The sequence below is a fragment of the Stegastes partitus genome, unplaced genomic scaffold, assembly GCF_000690725.1.
Source record: "Stegastes partitus isolate 25-593 unplaced genomic scaffold, Stegastes_partitus-1.0.2 Scaffold2041, whole genome shotgun sequence".
NCBI lineage: Eukaryota > Metazoa > Chordata > Actinopteri > Pomacentridae > Stegastes > Stegastes partitus.
The window spans coordinates 72,309-95,621 of NW_007579772.1; the positions used below are offsets into that span (position 1 = coordinate 72,309).

Consider the following 23,313-nt stretch of genomic DNA (forward strand, 5'->3'; position numbering starts at 1 on the left):
CGTATGCATAGTGGATGCTGCTCGAGGGAAATCGGTAAACTTTGAGGCCTAATGCATGTAAATGAAAACTGATCCCACAAAGAAACTTCCTTCCCCCCCCTCCCATGTGTCGTAGGCCAAGATGTTGCATCGGTTACGACTCCTCGCCGTGATTGAAGGCTGCAGCGCATGACAAGCCAACGTGTCTGCAGATGTTGCTTCTCTGGCCGTATGTCGTGCTGCGCTGCCGATGGTGGAAGGAGGGGGGGGGAAGAGCACGGCGGGCTGTTACATCTTCTGTCAGATGCCCTCCGTGTATTTCAAGCCATGTGTCAAGGGCAGTCGTGTTTGTGTGTGTGAGAGAGAGTAGTTTTTTGTTTATTTTTCCTGCCTTCCAGAATAGACTTCTTTTCAGCTTAGCTCCATTTTGCCCAGAATTTTCAGTTTGCATGTCCATGGGAAGGAATACAAATCATGCGCAACACAATCCTTGGTGGAGCTGTTAGAGTCCGCTGCTCTGCTTCTCTTGAATAAATCACAAGCAATTACAGAATATAATCCGTTCCAGATACTTTAGTTGCTACCTAAGATGCAGTTGCAACAGTTTAAAAATTCAACAGCTGTGCCTCCACACTTCCCTTTTTTTTTGTTATTTTTATACGGACAAGCAGCCGCATCACACTCCACCCTGTCCGGGAAATGCGATTTTTTTATCTGTCAGAAAGGACCTAATGAGACTCCTCCATCGATGATGAAATAAAGTGACAGAGTTGTCACAAGATGTCGCTCCCCCAGAGTCCCTCGTCTCTCCCACCGGCGGCACCGCTCTCGCGTTTAGCCGAGCAAAAGGCTGCTTGGACCGTCGCCAGGAGAGCCGCCAATCAGCGTGACAGAAAGACAAGCAGTCGGTGACACATCTGCACACGTACCGAGTTGCTGACATGCAGAGAAAACACCAACACTCCAGAGTAAATGACACCTTATTATCCACATTCTGGTGTAGCAGGAGGATGGAACATGCTGCAAAATGGCTGTTTTTTTTTTTTGTTCTTAGTGTGAAGAAGCAGAATATTTAGAGCAACACGCTTTTGGTGAATGGCGGGTATTAATATTGGATCTAATGTGCGCGGTCGACGGATACGGCTGCAGCCCGCGCTCACCAGTCTGACGAATAGTGAAATTAATGTCTGTCAAGTGTCACGGATAGCACGCCGAAATAATTAGAGGACTTGTAGCATCTCACTCTTTCTGTCTTCCTACAACACTTGCCTCTCGCACGCACCACCTTACGCCGGGATGAGCAACGCGGCGTTTTGAAAGGCGAGCGCAAAATTACATCACATTCCCGCGCATGTAGGCCAGCAATACGCCTGTCAAATTCCTCTCAATCAGTAATTCTCTTTATTTCCCCCCCATTTAAAATGAGCCGTCTGAGTGGGAATGTTAAAGCAACATGACGCCAGAACAAGTCAAAGATTTCGGTTTAAGCCTATTTTTAGTCGGCGAGGAAAGTCAACGCTGATAACCTGATTAGCGACGGCTGTCGTCGCCGTTTCTCAGAGGAAACACTTGTTCGTGCGACTTAAAAAAACGCCCGGTGTTTGTTTTCATGCCTCGCTCCGCTCCGCTCCGCCGCTGAGCTCCCTCGTCGCGCCGCGTTCGCCCGTCCAGCGGCCCGAATCGTCCGCTTTTTGAAGTGCATCGTTGTTGACTTGCATGAGACAGCTCACTGGGTTTACAGGTCACACAGAGGGATGTGATCTCAAACCAATGCCATGCCTTTATCTGTTCTGCCGCCGCCTGAAGGAGGCTGGGGGATTATGAGCTCATCCCTCCCCAGGACTTTGGGCCATGCGGCGGCAGAAAGAGGAGCACCGAGGCAGGGCGGCGGGCTGAAAGTCACACTTGAGCGTCTGCGGTGGGGGAGATGCTCCCATTCGTAATGGGATGTTTTTTTAGTCGTATATAATAAAATGCTTGTTTAGTGAACACTGATCTGTACTGTGGAGCGGAGGGGAAGTGGACTGGGACTTTGGAGGTATTAGGAAATTCATACAACACGGAGCTGAAACCATCCTAGTGAGCGTTTTTTTTGCATATTTTTTGTCAGCAAAAATTCACAGGTTCTCGCCTCCTAAAATCAAGGCAGGAATTCTACGATTTTTTTCTTTTTTTTGCAGGCAAATGAATCATTTATTTATTCTTCAGGGTGTCTGTGTGGGGCTAAACATGAATATTTTCTTATTCTCCGTGCTGGAGCAGCATTCCACTTTGAAATACTCTTACATGTCATTAAATATTGGATTCTTCACCCAATAAAATCTCCTGTGTTGTCTTGGGAAGGAAAAAAAGCTTCAATAACGCACCAGTGTATCGAAAGCTCGTGTCACCTTGAAAGCTGCGAAGGTTCAAGCTTTATATAATTTCATGAATGAGTGGCTTGGAATTTTAATTTTGTACTTTTTTTTTTTAATGCAAGTGTGAATCTTGATGCACGGAGCGTAGCTGAACCGAAGTAATGATGCAGGGTTTTTTTTTTTTTCATGTCGAGGGTGCAGCCATCGATTAATCTGCTCTTGATTCATTATTTATTGGTTCTGTTTATAAAATGTCATGAAAAATGAACGATGGCCGTGATCGTGTCCCAGAGCCCAGGATGACATCTGGAAATTTCTTGTTTGATCCAACCAGTGGCACAGAACTGAATCTTATTTAGTTTCATAACGACAGAAAAATGTTTATTTCAGGTCTTATTTAGCATAAAGCTAGTGGGCTACATGTTGGGATGTTCTATACTTAGAGAATTAACTTGAGGAACTGTCAGTGGGTAAAATCACCAGACATGAGTGCTTACTTTTCCACTTTTCAAATCATAGCACTTCATCACATAAAATCGATTTCCATCCAGCAGGTCTACTCATTAAATTTTCAGTCCCCTACAAGCTGTGCAACCAGGTATACATGCATAAGTGGAAATTAGCTGGTAGGTAAATCCGGTACAGTGCATCTCGTCTCCTATGATGCTTCTGCGTCATGGTATGTACGGCTTCTGGTTCTATTTTCAACCTAATTCGATGTGAAAGAATGCAATTTGTCGGCCGCAATTTTTGAATTCAACCAGTAAAACGTAGCGCGCCACATTACCTCACCTTGAACTTTGATTCATGGTTTTCCTGAATAGCCCCGTTTGATGTCTGATCTTCAAAGGTTCCTCGAACAGACCCTTTGATATGCAGATAGCCGCTCCGTCTCCTCGCCTGCTCTTTTTCCCCCTGTAATTAGACAACACCCGTCCACAATGGGCAGCCCGCCGCGGCTCTCCCGTTTGTCGAGAGGCGTCGGTAAACAAGCTGTTTTTCCTCCCAGTTCTTAACGCGTCCTCGGCGTTAATAGACGGGAAAGTAAATAATTATTTGAGCGGACCTCCGATGATGGCGCCACGGACGGTAAGAAACGGGATTTTGTGAATGAAACTGGAGGTCTTACTCAGGATGAAGCTGCAAGGGCCTTTTGTGAGGATCTGTCAGGTTGCATCGAGGATATTTGATTGTGAGATTTGGTGGGAAATTTGTCAATTAAGTTGTCAGTCTCAACCTCCGACAATATTAATCCTTGAAAACGCTTCAGAGGGGCGAAGATGAAAGCGGCATCTGCAGTTTGGCGGCGCTCACACCGGCCAGGGCCTCGCCTGCAGGTCATGATGTACGGTTTTGAGTATTAGATGCAGCAAATTCTTCATCTCAGACCCCCCCCCCCTCGCCTTTCTCGCAAACCAGTCCGGCTTCGCAATTCAGCGAGGAGTTCTTGTCAAAGGCAGCCAAGCTAAATCTGGCGCCGAGATGAATTTTCCCCCCCACACACACCCCCTACCTGTCCCCTCTGCACGTCCATCACCTGCTTTATTCAGCTCCTCCACGCTCTTTGTCTTTGCTCATGTCGCTCCTGCCGAGGAACAATTTGCAAGATTAGTTACTTTGTTCAATTAATTAAGTCATTGGGGAGATAGGCGCCGGAGTTTTCTCGTTCCGCGAGGAGATGATCGGCAGCTCCCCGTGCGTCCTGCTCTCTCCCTCTTCCTCTTCCTCGCCTCTGCATTTTATGTTTATCTCATCAAATAGACAGTTGGCGGTTTTTCTTGCGAGAAAGAGGAGAATGAAATGAAAGTACACGGGAAAGAAAGAAAGTGACAAATGTGATGTGGAACCATCGGGCCTCGTCTGTGGGGAATTCTTTTCTCTGTTTTTCGGAAAAGAAAAGAGCACATTTCTCATTCCTTGAAGGTCCTCGCTGATACGTCTGAATGGGAGTTTATTGCAGTCAATCACCTGCGCTGCAGATGTGCAAAATGACTCAAAAGGCGAAGCTTTTTAGGTAATAAGGAGGAGAAAAGGGCTTTTCATGCCTTGATGGCAGCGGGGTGGTAGGTTAGAGACGAGCCTCTAAATTTAATATCCCAGACTTGATCCTTAGGGCGGAATGACGAAGCATAAAGTGGAATTCGTCTCATGGGTGATGGTTAATGTTACAGTGCTGCAGGTTTATGTCGTGACCGTCATTTCAGCATTGACTCCTTCTGTCATTCGCATTAGTTTGGCATCTCTCAATACTACAGTACCCGTGAGCCTCGGTCACTGTTGCTATGGAAGAGTCTGCAAGTCGGTGCCCTCGCAGACTCGAAATACTTTGCAGCCGGTGCCAAAACACACAGTGTCACAGAGTTCCTCCAGCCCACAGCGAATCCATTCACGCCGCAGATTGTAATGTAGTTTTTCTCACATTAGCGCTGCGACTCAATGAATGATCGTGTTGGAGTGTCGGCACAGGACTGGAAATATTTCATCAATTAAATGTTGTGAAGAGTCGTGGTCTCCAGAGGGTGAAGCCTCATCAAGCTGGTGATCTCCTGACGTCTGTAAAATATCCATATAGAAGAGCTTTTACATGCACACGGTTTCATACATTCATGGTTCCCAGAGGATCTACTCTAATCACTCTTTTGGTTTGTGCCTGGGTGTAGTTTTACATTTGCCGCATGAAAAGCCTTCATTTTTTTAGGTGCCAATTTTTTTTTCGCCTTCTCTGCTTCAATTTAATGGTTGAGGCATCTTTGTTTATTTAAAAGAAACAGAAAATTCAGGCACCAGGTGGCAACTCAAAATCTAATGGAATATAATGCGGTGAGGCCCTCAGGCGTTCTGTATTGCTTTCAAATATTTATTCTCCTGTACATCAACTTTTCTCATTTTGTATTATCCCTGCTGAGTCAACACACATATAGCCAGGATTTTCTCTCCTGTCCTTTTGTTTTTGGTGCCTTTTTTTGATTGGAGGGGGGGAAAAGTCACCTCAATGAGTTCAGTTTAATTGTCCTGAGCTCTTTGTACATACATGTGAATCGGGGCTATATTTGGGAATCATCTGAAACCAGAACACAGCACATTTTGGCCCATAACCGACTGAAATATTGATGAAACCTTATTTAAGCCTCTAAACATGTCTGAAAACAAACTTCTTGAAGTAAACTTTACCTAGTTAACATAACCTAGTGGCTCATAGCTACAATCATATCGGAGCCCTTCTTCCTTCTTACTTCTGGCATCTCTCAGGCCGTCAACTTCATTCGAGCTCATGGCGCCAGATAAAGGAAGGAGACGCTTGTGCCATTTCTAACTGTGAGTCAGGGATATTTCTGTTTGCAACAAAAGATTCAGCGGTTGTATGAGCTTGTAACTCATATTTTGAGAGTCCAAAAATCACCCAGTGCTGAAGAAAAGCCGCCTTTCCCTGTGAGAGGTGTTGTTGAATCCATGAGTAACGTCGTCTCAGCTGTTTTTATCGGACGGGACGAATGCAGGTGTTGAGGGGGATCTGTTTATGCACAAGTTTTAGTGCAGTCATTCATGTTGTACTTAATCAGCTGTAGTGTTACTGGTTGAGTATCAGTATCATTCCAGTGTAGTTTATGTTCAAGGATCAGCCTCATCTGTGCTTTTTCTTGGGTGCTAATTAGCAATTGATAGCGCGCTAACGGGACCAAGATGGTAACGAAGCATGTAATCATTGTCATTGTGGGCCTGGCGCTACCGCAGCACGGCTATAATCTCTTAGCCGTCTTCTTAAGAGTGCAATCATTAGCTTGTGCTAGTCATTAGCAGCAGTTTAATCTCAATTATTGGATGCTTTTTAACCAAATGTACCTTGGGAGATGTTCCCCTCTTGTGCTTTTACACAAGCTTAAACCTTTAAATCAGTTTTTTGTTTTTTCTTCCTCCTAATACAGATCTGATCGTTTGTACCAATGATTCTGTTGGCACACTTGCGTGCCAACTGAAGTCCTGGAAGTGCTCCAACTAACATTGTCTCTGTAGCAAGTGAAGAGCTTTACTTAACTCTGGATGCACACTTTGCAGCTCTATTGCATATCAGCAGCATCTGAAAATGTTCTTTTAAGGACCAGTTAGGCCTGAAATATCGTCTCTGTCGAAGCGTTCTGTCAAACATACGTGGTCCAGAGAAGCTACAGGGGTGGCGGTGAAATGGTGACTTTGTGAGGAGCCTGATGTTTTAAAAGAAAAGAGCGTTTATTTCCAGCCTCTGCTCGAGGACCCACACGTATAATAACTGACTCATCAGTCGTCGTTTCCTTCAATTATAGCTCCTGTGCTTCACCGCAGCAGGTGTCCAAACAGGTCATTTGCAGCAACAGAAAAAAAAAATCAGCTGTGTTTTGGTTGCTTTCTGTTACTGGTGAGGAGACATTTTGCATAAACGTAAGGTAGTTTGACATGCAAATTGCTCCTTTTTGGTGCGTTCTTCGACCATGCGATGGGTGTAATTCAGAGCGAGGGCATGAGTCACTGGAAGATTTTGGTGGAAGGAGCTGGCGCCAGATTTCTGCTCTGGATGTAAATGTCTTTTGAGGGTGCATTTTTTTGATGAGTAATGCAGTTTAAATGTTGGTTTATGGCAATTAGGGCTGATTACGCTGATTGATGCGGCTTGCCATATGTTTAGACAATAGTCTTTATCTGTGCATTTTAAAAGAAAGCCCCTTTTTGCAGAATGAGCTATTGAAGGCTGAGTGATTCATTATTCCAATAGTGCAGACTTCTGGCTGATGAGAACAGCGTGTTGCGAGAGAAATAGATTTTCAGGAATCTGCCAATCTTCCGATACTCTGCCCCCACTAATACAAAAAGGTTTGTTGGCTCGCCAAGACACAATCTGTCTTTCTTCCTGACCTTGTGCTGACCCCGGCTCCCCGTGCCTGTTAGCTCTTCCTCTGAAGCCTCAGGCTATTAGCTGTTTTTTTTTCCCCCTCCCTGTTTGAGAGCGGAATAGAGAGGGTGGACTGTCTCTTTCAGGAGGAAACAGAGAGCGAGAAAGGAGAGTCTGATTTGTTGTGGCTTCAACACGACCGGCAGATTTTTGTGCCCGGTCCAGTAGCTCATTCATATTCCTTCCAGGACTATGAGGGTGTCCTCCTGTTCCCCGCATTCTCACACAACTCACTCACTCTCTCCTTATGGTTTTTTTTTTCTGTGTGTTTTTGGGAGTCCTGTCAATTTTCACCAGAGTACTTTCTCATTTCCAGTGATTCCCTCGCAATATGTCGCCATATGGCTCAGTTTATGGCTCTGATTTATTCAAAGCCTCGACTTCCATCGCTCGGCCGTTATTCATCCCTTGCTAATGAAAGGAGGGGGGGAGGGATGGAAATAAGACTGGCAAAGCTCTCGACGGCAGCACAGGTGTCAAACAGGAAAAAGGCCCCACAGGTGATGCTCGGCGCTGAAATGTCTCGTAATGAGCTTCCTCGGCACGCGGAGCGGCGGGGGGAAGAAAAATGGGACGCGAGATGGAGTGACGGATGGCGAGGCGGGTTAGATATTGTCTTGTGTGAGTGCATGTGCGAGGGAAAGGGAAGGTGAGGGAGGGGGGAGATAGAGGGAGAGACATTGAGGGATAGGGTGAGGCCGAGGGCAGAACAGTAGGCATGAGCAAGAGTAGTCTGGGGGAGACAGAGATGTAAGGTAGCAAATGAGACCAATAAAACACACGGGCAGGTTCCTTCAGGGAGTCACGGATGCTTGTTTTCTTGACAGAGGAACACAGGTCTGTCTTCAGTGATTACTTATGCTTCGTGCCTCTGTCTTTTCCACCGCAGTTTACCTCCAGAACCTTGTTTCTCCCGCGATTCCTCGGCCAGTAACAATGTTACCTTAAATATTTATTTTATATGCGGGCTTGTTGCTTGTTTCAGTATCTACAGACAAACAGACACCCCTCCTCCTCCTCCGCCGCCTTCTCCGAGAGATTGGAAGTAGGAGGCAAGCATATCTATAAATCATTTCAGTGCCGCAAAAAATTCAAATTGCATCATGTGTACATTCGCACAGCACCAAGGTTGAGCCCTTTCTTTTTTTTTTTTTGTTCACTGCCGAGGCCGAGCGGTGCAGCACACCTCAAACAATACTTTGTAAGTCGTTCAGCACCTCGGACAGCTCCACCTCCGTCCCCAGCTGACCCGGATTGAGCAAGAAAACTAGCCAAAAGTACAAACCGATGGGGAAAAAAAACCAGAAGAATAACCAACACAACAACCATAAAGTTTTGGTCCCCGGTGCAGAGAACATCTCGGTCAAACCGAAATGAGTTTTTAGTGCTGCACCGGCACAAAGTGTTCCGCTAAAAGCGCAATCAGAGATGATCCTGAACAGCATGGATGGCAATTAGTTGCTCTTAGACCCACTTACATACAAACAGAAGAGAGGAAAGTGTGGAAACATACATACTTTACTCCTGCTCATAGGATCCCCCGCTGAATTAGGGTTTTTTTTTCGAAAAGTGGATGTACTGAAGCTGCCGGAAAACCACTGCTATGTGCAAAACCTTCGACCAAAAATTCAAAGCACTGATGCATTTTAGTGTAATTTTGTCTGTTTTAATCTACATGTTTTGGTGCATTGCCTAGATGAGGATCTGGAGCTTTCGGAGGCTGACTTTGAGCTCTTGGTCGTGTTCCTCGAGTCTTTCCCGAGCAGCTGTTGCTATGTGGCGGCGCTGAAGAAGGCTGCTGCTGTAGAGGAGTGCTTTTGCTATCTAGGTGTGTGTTTAGTCTGCAGCAATGTTTAGGTGGGTGGTGCCACATGAATGCCAGGACCCAAGGTTGCTCAGCAGAACATCACATTGTACCGAGATAATCAGTTCTTTCAGTGTAAATGTGTTATATATAACATGCTGTTTTCTTTTTGGGGAAATGTGTCAAGCAAAGATGAGAAACTGCAGGGTTTTCTACAGTATGTTATATGGGAGGAGACTATCAAAATAATAAAACTATGAGACAGTTTTGTGAAATAAACCATTTTCAAAACAGCAGATGCACTATTTCTCGTAGAGTCTGACCATTTTTTTTGATCATCTACTAATTAGATAATCAACAGATAGAATAAAATCCTGAACCTGATGCAATGCTTTGTAATAATGCTCCCAAATGGGTACAATATTTTAAAACTGAAGTAGAATTGCAGCTATTGATGAATTTATAATTATCTCCTTGATCATTTCGTCTATAAAAATGTCTGCATAGTGTGCAGTAGTGCTATTGTAGTTTTCCAAAGGATGTTAAATGTACAGTGATGTGAAACAGAGAATATTACTCTCATTTAAGAAGCTGATAACCGCAAAAGTTTGGCCTTTACCCCTTTAAAAAGTGGCTCAAACATATAGTGGACGATTTCAAATGTGAGCAGATTAATCTCCAGTCAAGTCTTTGTGTCAGTTTCCAGTTGATTGAACACCTAATCGCTTCAGCTCTTAAGCCAAGCCAAGTTTCACCAGGCTGAAAATGTGGTGTTGATTGCTCCATTGGACTCGACTCTTGAACCAGACTTCCTGACAGCTTCAGTCAAAGTGAGCTAAAGGCTCTTACAGCCTCCTGCCAGAACAGCGCAGCGCAACTTTTCCTGTACATAAACCATAACGCACGGTTTGAAAAGAAGAGGATCTGTCTGAGATTTTTTTTTTTTTTTTTTGGATGCCAATTATATTTAGTCGGGCTGCTGTGGGCTAATTAAAGGTTCGGTCCTGATATCTCGGCGAGTAAACCTTCAGGTTAATGAGCAAAACTGTAATTATCTCCTAAGTCAGCATCGTCGTCAATCTCAACATCCTCTGTCAAGTATGCACACACTCATTTGCTCATGCAGCTCTTGCGTGATGAAAAAAGAGAGAAAAAATCAGTGTTTTAGCATGTCTAAGTAGGTAGTATACAAACAGACCAGGGTTTAATCCTATTTCTCATGAGAGTAGCCACTGGGAGAAGGAGGTAAGAGTTTGCCAGCAGCTTATTTTCACCCCAGTGCGATTCCACTCCCGGGGATTGGGGTGCTTCCACTTTGTTTGGTGTCGGTGGGAGTGAAGGAGGGGGTGGAGGGCAGAGCAGATGCATAAATTATTAAAGCAAATGTGTGTAGCTGGAAGGGACGGAATGATAGCGAGAACATGGCTGCATGCGAAAAACAACAATTTGTCAGAAAGCGCCTTTAAAGTGATCTATGCACCTACGAGGCACTTAGCCGGGGCTCTTGTTTTAGAGGGACTCGGAGGGGAGGGTTTGTTCTCTCAAGGGCACCTTGTTGATTGGTACGCCGTCGCCGGTCTTAAACTTGTATCCTGCCAGTTATGAAATGGCTTTTCTAGTGCGTCGCTGCTTATAAGCAAAAAAAAAAGGATGTGCGACAATATTAAAAAAGGAGATGATGGGAATTTATCCGGCGTTTCGTCAGACTGCGGAAAGTACTTTTCTCTCACTCTTCGCCTCTAGTGATCCGTTTCCTTCAACCTCCCTGGCGCTGTTTGTTCATTTTTATTAGAATAATATTGCATCGCTTGTAAATGACCTCGGATAAGGCTGAGAAAGCTACTCTGTGCACTAAATCTCGGTTAAAAGTGTTATTCCACGGCACCGCACTCCCGCCTAACCTCAGGAACACAGCAGTCGTGAAGCCGCTGGACTGTTTTCCTTTCTAGTGCTTTACTTTGGTGCTGATTTTGACCAACTGGCTTCTCTCCCAGAAGCCACTCAGACTGTGCAACAAAATACGAGGACCTTGCAGCACCCTTGGCAAAGCACAGATAGCGATATGAAAAATTCTGCATCACTGACTGGCTGGAACACAAAACCGTGCACCTGATGGTAACTTTTTTTTTCTTTTTCATACAGCGAAACCAACAGCTGGCTATAAATCAAAGCTTTCCCAGCATCCAGCTTTTGTTTGAGTTTTTCTTTATATGCTTATTCTTTTTTTTTTTTTTATTGTTTTTATGTTTTCAAGGATTCTCTCCTGCCTTGAAAGAAGAATTTCATTTTGTAATCTTTCCAGTGCACCGTAGCAAGGTCTCCAGTCTTGCCTGTAGAAAATTGGCTCTGGCGGTGCACCTCGACTTTAGAGAATGTGTCCTACAGTACTGAAGCTTTGTCTGCTGCTTTTTTTTTTCCAAATGTCGCCTGAAAAGTTCAGTTTTTGCGGCAGAAATGGGACAGAGTTTCCGAACAGCTTGAGCAGATATTTGACTCTTTATTAGCGCTTTTATGCCCCGCCGCTGCTTTTGAACTGTATGCAGCACCGTCACTGCCATCGTGAGGCGTCGCTTCTGTGCGAAGAAAGAAAGTTGTTTGGCTTTTGGTGGCACAGGTTTTGGTTTTTTAAATTTAGGCTACACTGCGCTGTAGGAGATGAATGAATTCCTACCCTTCATGCTGTATTGTAATATTCAAAAGTGGATATTCATGTATTCAAAAAAGGAATTAAGGTGGAAACACTTCAACTCTGTGTTCTCGATAAATGTCTTACCAAACACTTTAATACACTTGTTAGCAGACAAAAGAACATTTTCAAGTATTTAACAATGTGTTTGTTGGAAATGAATCACTGAATCATCCATAGCTGATGTAGAAATGGATAAGAAAGGTTGAGTGTAAGACAACTAGACTCGTGTTAAATGGGCATCAGTCCTTACAATATGTTACAGAAAATATAATATAATACATGTGTAATATTCACTAACTACTCACCTCAGAAATAGCTTGAGACATGCTATGATCTCCTTCAGACGGTATACTTGTCGTGAAAGGTATTTATGACTAGATAATATTATAAATCTAAAACATGCTTTCCTATGCTTTTATTTTGAAACTCCTCTGAGATTAATCCCCCTGCAGATACCTATATATGCACATGTTTTGTCCACATAGCTGCAGAAATCCCTCCTGTGTACAAATTAGCATATTATTATACCGACTCTTATCATGATAGCCCAGGGGCAGACCTAAAGTACAATGCTTTTCAGATGTACACATTCCCAAGGCGGAAGAAGGAAACTACTTCAGCTCATGAGTAAAACATGCTGTATTTGTTTTTATGTAACAAATACAGACACAACTGAAAACACCAGTCAGTGTTAACATTCAGTTGAAGGCTTTTACTTGCTGGTTCTGATGATGATGATGGTATCATTGTGCAAGCAAAGACCTTAAAGATTCGAATCGTTGAATCTGTGATTGTGGTATTTATCCACAGCTGAACACTGTAAAATTACAGGTTGAGCAGTTTCTAAATGTTTCTTGTAGGAAACCATAAAAATCAGGTATCTGTAGTCGTGGAGAAGCCATTAACCCTGTATTGATCTGACCCGGTGAGGCACCAAGGGAAGACAAACTCTGAAGAGCAACTAGAAACTGAATGTTGTGATTTTTTGTATTTTTTTACAGACTTCCGATCCTGCAAAGTTTTAGTTTTTTAGGGGGTCAAATTTTTAAATGAGACATGTACTAATTGTGATGACGTCAAGATTTTAAGCTAAGATTTGGTTAAGCTGTCTGACGCAATGCTAGCTGTGTTGACGATCGGAAAGTTTAAAACCCAAATATTCTTTTTTCTTTGCCAGGGATGTCACGATCTCGATCAATATTGGCGTTAACCTAAGCCCAATTATGAATAAATAATTTTCTCTATAATTCCACCATCATCAATCAACAGTCAAGTTAAATTTAGCACACTGAATATTTATTGGTATGTGATACAGTCCGCACAAATAGCAATTTATTATGCTCATTGACCCTACCTTGATATAACATCTGGGTGTCATTAGACTTCGTCATGGTGCCCTTTACCAGCTAAATGCTCTCTGCTTGCCTCCTCCGGTTGATGCACTGTCAAACAGTCAGAGATTCCACCTGGTGGCGCAACCAAGTACTGCAGCTAATCTAAAACACTCAAAGCGTGTATCATCTTGGTAAATGGTATCGGATTAGATTAGATTGTAGCCAAAAAAAGAAAAATTGATTGAGACAGCCCTAGTTTCTACAGTTTCTGATAAATGGTGCAGCTTGGGTGATTTATTTAAAGATATTTTAAACTTGTCGGTGGCTTCAGAGAGTTAAGTTTCTCAATTACAGCAAGGTCTCCAACTGCATAGTCGCAGAATATAGTGTGCTGTATAGAGTTTTAATATGCTGCTGAATAAAGTGTCACCAGCAGATCTTTGCTCATGCATGATTTATGAAGCATTTTTCAATGTCGTGACTGACAAGTGATTTGTTTCTGTGTGTTTCTGCAGACATAAACATGGCCGGCGAGCCAAAGCCCTACAGGCCTAAAGCAGGCTCCAAACGGCCGCTCTCGGCTGTTTACAGGTAAGATCTGCACCTCTTTTTTTTTTTCCAGCGCACTCCTTCACATGCAGAGGTGCGGCTCTTGTCATAAATATTCACCATCTTCCACATCCTACTGATGTAAATGCACCGTAATATTCAGAATATAAGGCTTCCTATTATGCCCGTGTTTGTTTGTTTTTTTTTCCTTTTGAACCTTGAATTTCTAATTGAGTCTTTAATTCTTTTCACATTTCCGTGTGTTGACTGGAGTTTATTCAGCACAAGACTGTAAAGCTCAAAGGAGATGCTGTTGTATAAGCTTCATTAAGCATGACCCTGATTTTCTGCCCCGTACACAGCTCCTGGTCACAAACAGATCAAAGCGGTGCTTGTTTACTGCAGTCTAATGTGACAGAGGTCTAGACTCGTATTCGCTGGGACGCCTCTCCATCTCCTTGGTCGTCCATTGGCGAAGTTTATTTTGCCGCCGATTTACCCCGTTCTCGATTGTTGGTTTGTTTCATTACACGTCTTATTTCGCTAATGTATTGCTTTGTGCATTGTTGTTATTTAAACCCTCATTTGCGTTTTATAGCTGCAGCTGGAAACATGCAGGATGTAATATGGTAATCATGGGAGAGGAACAGGAGAGGCAAAAAAACCAACAGTATACTAGTCGAAATTGAAATAGTAATGCATTAATCCTAATTAAAATTCCTGTGAGAACAGCAGCATTTCAAAACAGCCCCTTCTTTTTCGCCTCTTCTCTTTATTTTATTTCTCTCTCTGAATTCTAAATCAGTTGCCATCCTGAGCGTGTAACATTGATTTTCCTCTCTCGGGTCTAAGAAAAGATGTTTTTTTTTTCTCCTCTCACTCTCTCTCTCCCTGTCTGTGTCTCCTTTTCATTTTCTGACTGTATTTGCCCTCCAAAACTTTTCTGTTGATCTTTGTTGATCTGCGGCCTGTGCACGCCAGTGTGGCGAAGGCTTGCTGCTGCTGCTGCTGCTGCTTAACCTGCGATGAGCTTTAGGCGTAAACTAGACCGTGTCCGTTCAAGTCAAAGCAGCTTGAGTTTGATCCTCTTACTTTTGACAGATCTAAAATGGCTCCTTTTAATACAATCCATCCCTCTTCTTTATCTCTTCCTCCTCCTCCTCCTCTCTCGTCTCCCATCCCCTCCCCCCTTCTGCCTCTTTCATAGTGGATATGAATTTGATTACGAATACTACAGGGATGATTTCTACAGCAGGTATGTATCGTTCACGTTTGTTCACATTGCTAACTCACTGTTAAATCAGATTTGGGATTTAAGGAAACTATTAACTAGCGACCACCTCAGTTAGTGTTGAAACACCTGTTGAGCTTTGCATTCTCACAGTGGCAGATTTATCATTTAAATTATTGGTCATTTCTAAAACAATGGTAACTTGCACCAGTAATCTTGTTTACAGACTATATAAATAGGTTGTTACAGACCAAAAGTTGACATCGTCACCAGTTCTTGATCCAAGCAGCAGAAATAATGGAACATCATTGTTCTGTTGCACTGTAGACGTAATTAGTCCAAGTCTAATATGTGGTGGTTGGATCACTTTTCTAAGGAGAACCAGCACGATGGAGACCAATTACTTAGGCCCCTTTAACAACAACACAACTTCCTTATTCTGACTTTCATGTAACCCCCACAACCAATCAGAATCATGAATGCCTTCAACTGAGATTACTGTAAATGCAACTCTCCTAAAGGGGCAAATAACAATTTAAATATGTAACATAACATATACTGTGAATTATTTATGACCTAATGTGTAAACACTAACAATGTGTATGTAAATGGTTCTGTAGAAATTTGCATTTTTACCAAATTAACTATATGAATTATGAACTACACTAGTCCTGTAAATGTGACAAGGAAAACTTTGGCTCTTTACTTCACATAGTTGCTTAATTTTATTTTATTTGTTTAAATATTGCAAGAGAAGAGGGTTTGGGATGAGGAACACCTGACAGGGCACCCCTGGCAGAGATTTCTGGAGTGTAAACTTAAATCCAATAAATGGCAGCACAGAGCCGCTAACTTTCGCCTAAACTGATTCCAGGACCATTTTCCACACAGTGGGGAAACGCTGTGAACTGGTTGTAACCCCACAAACTAATGCTGTTTGCGCCGTCGATCCGCTGCTTGGCCTCGGGTGCAGTGTTGCTTGGCAACTTAGCCGTTTTCTTGCCAGGTTTGGCAACTTTAAAGGCGCTTTTCACAACTTTTTCTTTTTTTTTTTTTTACATCTATTTTTCAATAAAGTGCCAAGAGATAAATCTGGTGACATTTTTTGGGTACACACTGGGGAGTCAGTAAGACATTAAAATCTCTCTGGACTGACTGTGTGCAGCGAGCATGAGCTGGAAACAATCACTGATATCCACTGGGTGCCCAAATAAACACCCTGTTATTTGGTTTTGTTGTAAATGAACAAGAGTTAAAGTCAAGATAAATTTACCTGAACTGTTTAAGTTTAATTTTTATCTCAAAGTTTTGGATCCCCTTCTTATTTATACTTCCACAGTCTGCACAACATACAATGTTTTGGGAACTGGAGGTAGATTTAGATGCATAATGCTGCGATGATAGCAGTAGAATCAGCTTAATTTGAGCTTTTTGCTCTTGGTTTTTCCAAATTTGAGCTAATTCCATGCACATATTGTTGCTGCTGTAGTGAGCAGACCGAACATGCTACTGTTTTCATGCTTCATTACAGCAGAAAACACAATTTAATCCCTTCGCTTATGCTTCTCCTCTTGCGCTTTGCATTTGTAAAAGGCTAAAACGCAGAGTATTGTTCTTACTGCGGCCACGTCGACACAAATCCGAAGCTTCGCAGGCCGCCTCTGCTGTAATAATAATTGCTAAGCTACGAGCGGACAATATCTGCTCGGGAGGAAAGGGTTCAGTGGCTGGTCAATAGAGAAGATTTTGATTGACTCGCCCTCATTAAGAGTCTCGCTTGTCAGATTTAATTCCGTAACCTTCCCGCCGAGGTACCTTGAAGAAGTCAACTTGTCAAAACGGCTGAGCGGATCGAGCATGCGGCTCGGACATGCTGACGGAGGAACACTTGTTTTCTCTCTCATTTATCCGCCAGTGATCAGAGCGCTTATCTGCGGAGACATTTTTCTATTTTTCTAAATGTCAAACTTGTTGAGAGCCGTGACAGTCCGGCGTCACATACAGCAGCAGCCCGAGCAGACGCAATCGTTTGACATTCAGCACCTTCTTCTCTCCATCCTTCTCTCTTTTAAATGAAGGGATTATTTTCATGCGTGCAGTGACCTGGATAGCTGTGTGGAAAGAGGGATACTAAATATGAACCAAAATGTCTGCCTTTTGTTTTGATGTGTGCCGTTTGGAGAGAGGAAGATGAATGCGTAGCGAATCTATCTTTAAATACAATACTGGCTTTAGAAAGATAGTGAGACAAAGTGAAAAACCTTCTACCTCTAGTCGATGGGCTTTTTCTGAATGCTGCAGGACCTCTTGTGACATCGTAGAAAAAGTGTGAGACGTGTAATATTCGAGGTTTTTCTCCTCTTTAGGCTTTTTGACTACCATGGCAGAGTGGCCCCCCCACCCAGATCCGTGATCCCCCTGAAGCGCTCCAGGGTGCTCGCTCCTTCCTCCCGCCGCGGGAAGACCTCCTTCCCCATCAAAACCTCCTCCTCTTCCTCCTCCTCATCCTCCAGACCTCCCACATCATCCTCCTCCTCCGGGGTCAAACGTACGTACAAGAAGGTGCTCTTTTACTTGCCTTGTGTTTACGCCGGACCGCTCAGATTTGACTTTTTTTTTTTTTTCCTGCAAAACAACACGGCCTAATTACGCTAATGGCATTCTGTCCCCCTTTTTGAAAAACCGAAGGCTTAATGCAAATCTCAAAAACCATGAAAGGGGAAAAAAAAAAGGCGACGCCGGCATAATTCAGCCGTGCCACTTGCGCCGCGCCACTATAAAAAAGCTATTTAATTCACTCCAGCAGCTCAGAACAAGCCACACTGTAATGTAGAGCAAAACACTAAATCGCAAACACAAATATAATCCCAGCTTTCCGAGCTGCACCCATTCAGCAAACGGCGCTATTCCTGTCGCCCGGCATCCATCTGGATCTCATTTTGGTCCCTCTGATTAACTGGTGATGCATTATAGCGTCCTAAATGTAATTAATGTGAGATTGGGTGGGTGGCGTTGAGGGTGGGAGAGATCTCTGTGGAGCTGTGGTCAGCTGTGTTTTTCCTAAATGTTAGTCTCTATCCGTAGCCTGTGTAATTGGTTACAGTGTTTGTTTCATTGTTGCCTGTCTAGGCCAGTGTTATCAGCGCGAGCAGCTTGGTGAGGTCTGTCAGGAGGACCCAGCTGCAGTTGGTATTACACAGAAAGGCGGGGAGGAGAAAAAAAAAAGCCCATCTCCCATCCTCTTTTTGGACAGAGTCAATGAATTCTCTTCTCTGTCTAAGCAGTGCGGCTGTATGTTTGGGAGACTAATTTGCCCCTGCCAGGACCATGAAAAATCACTGTTTGTATTGACTTTGGCCTAGATAGATTGGACAGCGAAATAAGGTTAGCTTGTCCAAACAACGGGGTGGGTTAGTGCGAGCAGTTTGAACCACTTGGGCAAGTTATAATTCACTTTAGGGGGGTAAAAAAAAAAAAAAACAAACAACCGTCAGATGCATGGATCATGAAGACGGATACATGTGGGTTTTTCAGACTAAGCCCTCTGAGACTGTCAGTTCAAGTGCTTTAACTTTTTTACAGCTTGCTAAGTCAGTTGAAACAAGGCTGTAACTGCTCCACAGACTTTTTTTTTGGGTGTGAGTCACAGATATCTAAGCAAGGCTTGCCGTTCAGCAGTCATCTCGGTAATACTCTTGGGCATGTATTTCAGGCTAACAAGACCAAACCCTTACTTAAGGAATAGGGAGAAAGCCATACTTGCAACTTCAACGGGCAAAGCACAGCTGCAGTGAAAAATCCATAAAAAATGTTTGGGTGATTTTGCCTCAAAACAAGGTTTAAAAGGTGTTTTTTTTTCCACTCCATAAGTTATGCGTACAGTTTCATGACTCAATGCTTGAGGCAGCGTTGCAACATGATTGGTTGGATGTTTCCCAGTTGAAGCAGAAGATTGGCTTCTTGAGGTGGGGGGCTGGACATCAACGTTATAGATTTCAATTCAGGATTCTTTAAGAAGCTTTCAAAGCTACTTGTTGAATCTAATATGTGGTTTCTGAATAATGTTCACGTTTTTCTGTCGGCCTTCTTTGCTAAAATGTTCCTTATTTCTTCACTTAACTGAAAATGTATAGTTGTAGCTAAGTTCTTTGGCTCATCATTGATTAGTTGATTATTCGATTATCTGATCGAGAGAAAATGAACCAAATTGCTGTTTTGGACTAAAACTCCCTGAATCCAGCTGCTCAAAGTTGCAGTATTTTCTGCGCTTTTGTGATGATAAACTAAAAATCTAGACAGTCGGTCAGACGAACCCAGACGTTTTTTCTGCTTTTTAGCATTTGCTGACATTATAAATAACAAATGATTCGCTCTCCTCTCCATTCTGTTTGTTCGTACATCTTAGAGAATCTAAGAAACTGCTTTAACAGTGGTATTGTGACTTTTGAAATGATGAGCGCAGCCAGAATTGCGAAGCTTTGAATAGTTTGTCAAAGTTGGATGAGAATTTAACCGAATACCTCGCTAAATAATTAAACAAACCCCATTCCCAGCCCGCGTTTAGGAGTGTAAACCGGTGAGCTGAAGACAGTTTTAACGAAAACACATAAATATGTGGTTGAATTCACCAACGCCAAATGGTTTATACTCCACATATATAAAGCTAAATGTGCAGTTTTACAGCAATAAAAGTAAAGGATTAGGATATTAAATAAAAATGCAGATGTTTTGCAAAACAGGCACGGATATGAGTACGGCAAAGTAAAGTGCACCATAAATCCCTGCAGCGTCCATGTGTCCAAGCTGGTAACTTTTCAACAACTGCTAGAGTCTGAGTGACATTGGCACCACCAGCCCCCAAAACTCTTTGTCCAGTTTAATCTTCATAGACCAGTGATTCAAGAGATCCTCACTATCCCCGAGATAAAATGTCCGCAGTTCATGACGAGGTCCTAAAATTAGCCTCATTACTCATTCCCTAAATCTTCCCCTAATGCTTATTAAATAACAATGGCCCTTTTTTTCCAGGCCTTTTCCTTTAACTGGGGCTATCTAAAGATGCCGTGTTGATGAAGCGATGTTGGATTAGGGCGTGTATGTTTTCTCTCTGCAGCTTATGCGGCTGATAGCACAAAAGGAAAAAAAAAGGCCTGGAGGCCCCCGATAAATTAGAAACTGTTCCACACTTTCTTATCATCAAAGGACGACTAGTAAGCTGCCCAGAGCGGGCTCAGATAATGTTGGCATAGGGAAGTGAGCGTATATGTGTGTGCCTATTCTTGGATGTTGGTTTGTACAAATGGAGGCAGGTGAGAAAGAGATAGTGACACTCCAGCGTGTCTCCCCCCCCACCCCTCCATCCAGATATGATTGTATATCCAATGTGTTAGCCCTTTTTATCCCGTCCAGAAAGGTCGATTTTTTCTGCTCGCCTGTAGATTTAAGGCTGATGGCTGCTTTGCAAAACAACACCGGAGTAGATCTTGGGATTTCTGCCCACATATTACCTATGCATTGCCTTCAGTGTGCCATTATACGCTGCTTTTCTCTCTCTCTTGTTGCCACATTAATCATCCTGCTCCATTTTAAAGAAGTCATGCATTGGCAAATATCACATGCATTGGATCCTGGTGGGGGCCAGCTGTTGTGCTGTTTTTCACCAATTCTAGTGAATGATTAAAATGTCCTTTTTGGGGGAAATGTAGCTTTCCGCAAGGTAATGTGTCAGTATATTTATTTTTTTTATCACGCGCTGACATCTTCTCTAAATGTAGATGTGTATGTTTTATGCATGGGTTTGGATCATACAAAGTGGCGCGTAGACATCGGAAGGGGCGCCGCATTGTGATGTGGTGTGGGTGTAAATATACATCAAAGAAACTAACTCAAAGAGCCACATGCAGACATGATACCAGACAAGTAGTGTTTTGATTTTTCTGCATGTCTCCTGTCTCTGTTTTTTTTTTTTTTTTTCTCTCTCCAGCTGAAGCTTTACAGGAACTCGTGGGTTTGTTTACCGAACGCCTCATCCATCCTCTTTCCAGCCCTGACAGAATCTGATAGGTGTCAAAGAGAATTTTATGTTTTCTTCTCAACTTCTGCCGTCTGTTCTTCCCTTTTTCCCCCCCTCTCGAAAGATGACACATTGCAGCCGCCGAGGGTTAAGGAATAAGATTATCTTATTACTTTTATGGTCTAAATTCTTTAATCTGCTCAGTTCGAGCTGCTAAGGAGTTACACCCTCATTTCAGCGGCAGACGGACCAGATTGAATTAACGGCGACGTCCTTCAGATGTTTTTGTTTTATTATTATTTCCTGCTGCTGTTATTTTTCGTATTAAGGTTGAGACTCCGACTTCGACACGATACGGCGGCTGTGTTTCGTTCACCTCAGATATGTATTGTGGAGCGAACACCGAGAGCCGAGGCAAAGCGGGAGGGGGAGAGCAATTATTCATAAGGTGGTAAACAGAAGCTGTGAGAGAGAAAATTGAGCCCCCTGTTTCCCTACGTCTCTGTTAGCGAGGCTACAATCAGGCAGGAAATGCAAAAAATAGGATTGAAAGACGCTGGTATTGTTTTAATAGAGAGGTAGTTTTATTTCTGCCCTTATTTCAACTAACCCAGAATTAACCCACCACACGAAAAATACTGTGTATAATCATTTTATATTAAGATCCACTGGTTCCTAACCTTGTGGCTGCTAAACACCCTGTAGTAAAACCAGTATGCAAATATTTGAAATTGCAAATAAGCTGCAGTTTCTCTGTGCATGAAATCCTTTTTTTTTTTCATAACTCGCCCCTGAATCTAGAAGAACTGCTTTGTTATGAAATGCATGAACATAGATACGGTTTCATATAGAATTTTATTTCACTTTACTCTGAGCTACACAGATTTTAAATGCTGTGTTTGAATTTTTGTCATGTTCTATGTGACAAATTGGTAGTGCTAACAACAATAAAGCCACCTGTGGTGTTGTTTAGGTCCTACTTGTGTAGCTCTGACCTGTTGGAAAAGGGACTTTGTGCACCTTATAGATGATTGATTAGATTGAATTCTGGGGCGTTTAGAAGCTGGAGCAACACATGGGGCTCTTGGTCGTGTTCCTCGAGCCATTCGTTAGCACTGAGTGTCGCAAAATGAGCACTATTACCACTTCTGATCATTGCATTTTGAAGTTATTAAGACAGAAATTCAGTGATGAAATTAAGTAATTTTCTTAAACAAGAGGAAAAAAATCAAATATTCATGTAAACTGGGTGTGTTCAGCCGACACTGGACATCTCTTCGTCCCCCTCACTCCTGGAGGAGCTGCTTTATCAGAAATACAGCAGAGGAGCAACCGGTTTATCAGCTAACAGCACAGATACAAATACACCCTATTTCATGTGGCTGTTTCCTCATAAAATCCACCGGATGAATGCATTTAATGTCCAGCAGCAACAGCGAGAAGAGATCAATTTTCAGTAAGTGCGACCAAATTTACCATATGCACTCAAGCAAGCAGATTCTATCATAAGGTGTAAAAAAAATATATATATATATATATCCTCATGCTTTACAGAATCTTCTAATGTCAGCACACTGAAAGATAGCACACAGTTTGTGCAGATATTTGGCACCACTGAGTGAAACTTGAGCAGCGCTGCACAGCATGGTGGGCGTAAGCCGTGCACTAATCTTCAAATTGAAAGCAGCAGGTCCACAGTTTTAGCTGGGTAACTTTTCAGTTGGCCAGATAAAGATGTTCTTCCCTGAGGAAAGTGTGACTCAGAGTGATGCTATGATTTCCAAAAGCTGAAAACCAAACTGACGGCAGACGATCTGTGCTCCCTTTTAAAAAAAAAAAACGAGCGAAATTAGGACGAGCTTAAAAGCAGCCCGCAAATAAAGACGTTTTCTGCCTTTTTTTTTTTTTTTCTGTGCCTCAGCAGTGAAGACGGACCAGCTCCAGACGATTAAACGGGAGCTCACTCAGATCAAGATGAAGATCGACTCTTTGCTGGGACGCCTGGAGAAGATTGAGAAGCAGCAGAGAGTCGAATCTGGTGAGAAACGGGCGGCGGAGTCTGAGGACGAATAGGGAAAAGGGACCACTGAGGGAGGGAAATTAGGAGCTCACGCTGGCCATAAGTCTTGGTGACATTGTGGGAGATAAGAGCGGCGGAGCTCTCCGTCATAACGGCAGACAGGTGTCAACACCCCGCTGACTCAGTTTGTATGAGAGGTCTTTATAGATGCCCTTCACTGCAGGACGGCGTCAGAGTGCAGCTCCCTGTGAAGGTCGTTTAGGCCACAGAATGCATGTTTGTTCCCCAGATTGGGTTTTTTAATTCAAATTTCCTGTTGAACATACACAGCAGTTGAAATACCAGAATTCTTGCAGTAGACGGCTACAGAGGTTAAAATGGAGAGATAACTGTTTAGTAATGCATTAAAAAAAAAA

At 43.0% G+C, this 23,313-nt stretch overlaps 1 protein-coding gene across 1 annotated transcript in view; it reads left to right on the forward strand.

The window, feature by feature from the left end:
• The window catches only part of LOC103373658 (RALY RNA binding protein like), a 52,677-nt gene extending 29,727 nt beyond the window's left edge, over positions 1 to 22,950 (forward strand). The window contains exons 2-5 of the mRNA XM_008303612.1: positions 13,600 to 13,675; positions 14,841 to 14,888; positions 17,231 to 17,412; positions 22,799 to 22,950. Coding sequence (XP_008301834.1) covers positions 13,600 to 13,675; positions 14,841 to 14,888; positions 17,231 to 17,412; positions 22,799 to 22,950 — 458 coding nt within the window. The remainder of the gene's footprint in view (positions 1 to 13,599; positions 13,676 to 14,840; positions 14,889 to 17,230; positions 17,413 to 22,798) is intronic.
• The last annotated feature ends 363 nt before the right edge of the window (positions 22,951 to 23,313 follow it).